Here is a 3,197-nt window from a genome sequence, read left to right as displayed (position 1 = left end):
CTGCATTGGCCGCTCTGTGAATGACCTTTTATGGGTACAAATTGTATTTTCCACTCGTGTTACTGAAAGAATATGCAGCATAATAAGGGCCTCAGGATAACTTGTGTCCAATGTACATAGTAATGGCATATTCTTCCTGGTCTCAGGTGACACAATTAGTCATTGTACAACTGACAGAACAATAGAGCCATGTGACATAATGACACAGCCCCCCTCCCCACTGACCCAGACAGTAAGTCACATAACAGCAACATTCGTTTCTTCCTACAGTAACATGAGCTGGGACTGTCTTCTGCAATTACACCTTTCCCTTTAGCAGCATTTGTAACAAAATGTAACAAATAACATGTAGTGCAATCAGTCTGGTTAGCAGTGCGGGCTACTCTGAGCCTGGTGACTGGGTGCTAGTAGTGTGGGCTACACTGCGCCGGCCGACTGGGTGTTAGTAGTGCGGGCTACACGGGGACGGGTGACTGGTGGTTAGCAGTGCTGGCTACACTGAGACTGGTGGTTAGTAGTGAGGGCTACACGGCGCTGGGTGACTGGTGGTTAGTAGTGAGGGCTACACGGCGCTGGGTGACTGGTGGTTAGCAGTGAGGGCTACATGGCGCCGGGTGTCTGGTCATTAGTAGTGCGGGCTACACTGCACCAGGTCACTGGTTGTTAGTAGTGCGGGCTACACTGGGCTGGGTGACTGCTTGCAGCACACAGGGTCTTTGCACCACTTACTAGATCACCGCATCACATCTCCTGGGAAAAGCTTATTGTGTATGAAATCTGATGGTCACACCCTGATCGCAGCAGTGACCAACACCTGCAGGATGCAGCGAGACTGAGTATTCTAGTGATTGTAGATATGACAATGGTTTTCAACCTGTACAATATGAACATGTTGCAACGGTTAATGACAAAAAGAGCAAGACTGCTGCAGAACCTCTTATGGAGGTAATCCCCCCCCCCCCCCATGATCATGCATTAAGAATCCAGCATTGAAGGAGTTAATGCAGCATTATATTAAATATATACTTAATTATACAGTCTCCTTAATTCTTGTAGGACAATGCCTACATCAAAACTAGTTTCACCTTATTTAGCCACTAGGTGGTGCTGTTCTGATTCTTAAGTATTTAACATTACAGCTCTAAGGGGCAGATGATGTATTAAGTCTTAGAGAGAGATATCTAAGTCCCAGCCAATCAGCTCCTACCTGTCATGTTACAGGCGGGTGTGGTTCATCAAATCGACAGTGTCTAGGTCGACAATGTTTAGGTCGACCACTATAGGTCGACAGGGTTGCTAGGTCGACAGGTCTAAAGGTCGACATGAGGATTTTTAAATATTTTTTTGGTGTAGTTTTCTTCGTAGAGTGACCGGGATCCCAAATTAGTGCACTGCGTTCGCTCGCCATGCTTCTGGCATGGTGCCTTCGCTTGGCACACTTTACAGTTCCAATCGTAGTCCACGTGGATCGTTAAGTATGAAAAAATTCAAAATAAGAAAAAAAATGTGAATAACTCATGTCGACCTTTAGACCTGTCGACATAGCAACCCTGTCAACCTTCCAGCCATGTCGACCTAGTGACTGTCTACCTATAGTGGTCGACCTAGACATTGTCGATCTTCAGACCGGATCCCGTTACAGACTGTTTGAAAAAAAAAAAAAAATGAAAATCCACTGAAAACTAAATAATGAAGAATCTCCCACCTGACAATGATTTTGATATAAAATTGTGTTTAATTGGTCTGCCTTATGGTGTAAATAAACCACTTACTGACTCTGTGGGTTTGTTTTATTTTAACAATTGCTGCAGGTCGGCCCATCTCACCTGCTGGCTCAGTCTCCTTCTTTATAATAGACTCTTGCAGACATGCACGCAGTTAACCCTTTATGGTAGATCGATAGCACAAGAATTGCACCAGGGCCTATGTCCTCGTGTAAAACTGTCCCACAAGATGGCTGCCTGTAGATGGCTTTAAATCCTCTCTTTTGTGCAGCCCCCACGTTACAAAAAGTTTATGTACACTTTCCCGATGTTGCGCTGGCCGTTGCGCTTGAACATACAGGTATCCAGCAGTTCCTTGGTGGGTAGGAAGTTGTCTGTGGTGAGAATGAATTGTTGCAAAGCTTTTTCCCCCGGCAGAGAATTCTTCTTGTTCTCCTTGCCGACGCTATCCAGCAGGATTCCTCTAATGTCCTTCGGTTTCCCCGGCAAGCCAAACACCATAAATAGGCCCAGGCAGTCTGAGCCCACGAGGCGGCAAAACTCCTCAAGCTTCTCATACAGGCTCTTATTCTTGTAACCGACGTCGGTGAGTTGTATCTCCTTGCAGGGACCTTTGCCGAACGCGTCCGGGTCGCTTCTGCCGTTCCCGTCGAAGTCTGACATCTGTAAGGCCTGCACGGCTATCTGAAGCCTGACCGACTTGTCGGGAGCGAACAGCGTCCAAATCCAGTCCACGCCGAACAAGGCGGCCTGCTGCTTGGTCATGGTACTGGTTGCGATTCTCTCTTCCACGCCTTTCTCCACGCAGAAGTTTATGAAGTTCACGAGGAAAATCTCGGTCAAGGTGTCGGTGCTCGGACGCAGATTGCCATGCGGGTCTTCAAATCCCAGATAGTCCTTCAGTTTCTGGGAGGTGTGCACCACCCCCTGGCTGAAGATCTCACACACTATGTCCGATTTGTCCGGCTGGGTGATTATCACCGGAGCTGAGGGGGTTTGGCCCATTGCGTGTATTGATCAGATTGGAGGAGTCATCGCAACGAGTGCTCCATCGAGACAGAAATGCACGTCTGGTTCCTGGGAAGCAGCTGTGAGGTTGCACTGAGCTGGGCAGTGTTACCGGGACGTGTTCTAGGTTATAGCTGGGGGCGTGGCCTGTTATTGTATCTCTGGGACTGATAAAACTAGCTGGACGAGTTTTCCCATTGAGAAGCTTAAATTATCCTCATAGCGGAGCAAAGTCTTCGAGTAGCAGGCGGAGAGCCGGGGGTATTCAGGACCAAGTGCCCCCTACAGCACACAGTCTGACGCCTGAGATTTACACTAATTATAATAAACCATATAAATAAATACACAAATATGTTCAAACACAAGAGATTCCTGTGCCCAACACCTGCAACACTTGACATTTACACAGTGACAACAATCCCAACATCAGCGACGTCCTATTGTTACCCTGAATAAAATAACCAG

General features: G+C 47.3%; 1 protein-coding gene across 1 annotated transcript; it reads right to left on the bottom strand.

Moving 5' to 3' along the window:
• Positions 1-1,715: 1,715 nt before the first annotated feature.
• REP15 (RAB15 effector protein) lies at positions 1,716-2,820 on the bottom strand. Its single transcript, XM_063930619.1, has one exon. The coding sequence runs from the start codon at positions 2,727-2,729 to the stop codon at positions 2,004-2,006; it is 726 nt and encodes a 241-aa protein (XP_063786689.1). The 5' UTR covers positions 2,730-2,820; the 3' UTR covers positions 1,716-2,003.
• Positions 2,821-3,197: the final 377 nt, after the last annotated feature.

This window comes from Pseudophryne corroboree, chromosome 6 (genome assembly GCF_028390025.1).
Source record: "Pseudophryne corroboree isolate aPseCor3 chromosome 6, aPseCor3.hap2, whole genome shotgun sequence".
In the NCBI taxonomy this organism is placed as follows: domain Eukaryota; kingdom Metazoa; phylum Chordata; class Amphibia; order Anura; family Myobatrachidae; genus Pseudophryne; species Pseudophryne corroboree.
The sequence above is the reverse complement of the archived record's forward strand: the minus strand, read 5'-3'. Positions and strand labels throughout refer to the sequence as shown.

What these genes read in the sequence shown, in the direction of transcription:
- REP15 (XM_063930619.1), bottom strand. Translation starts at nt 2,729, where the DNA reads ATGGGCCAAACCCCCTCAGCTCCGGTGATAATCACCCAGCCGGACAAA.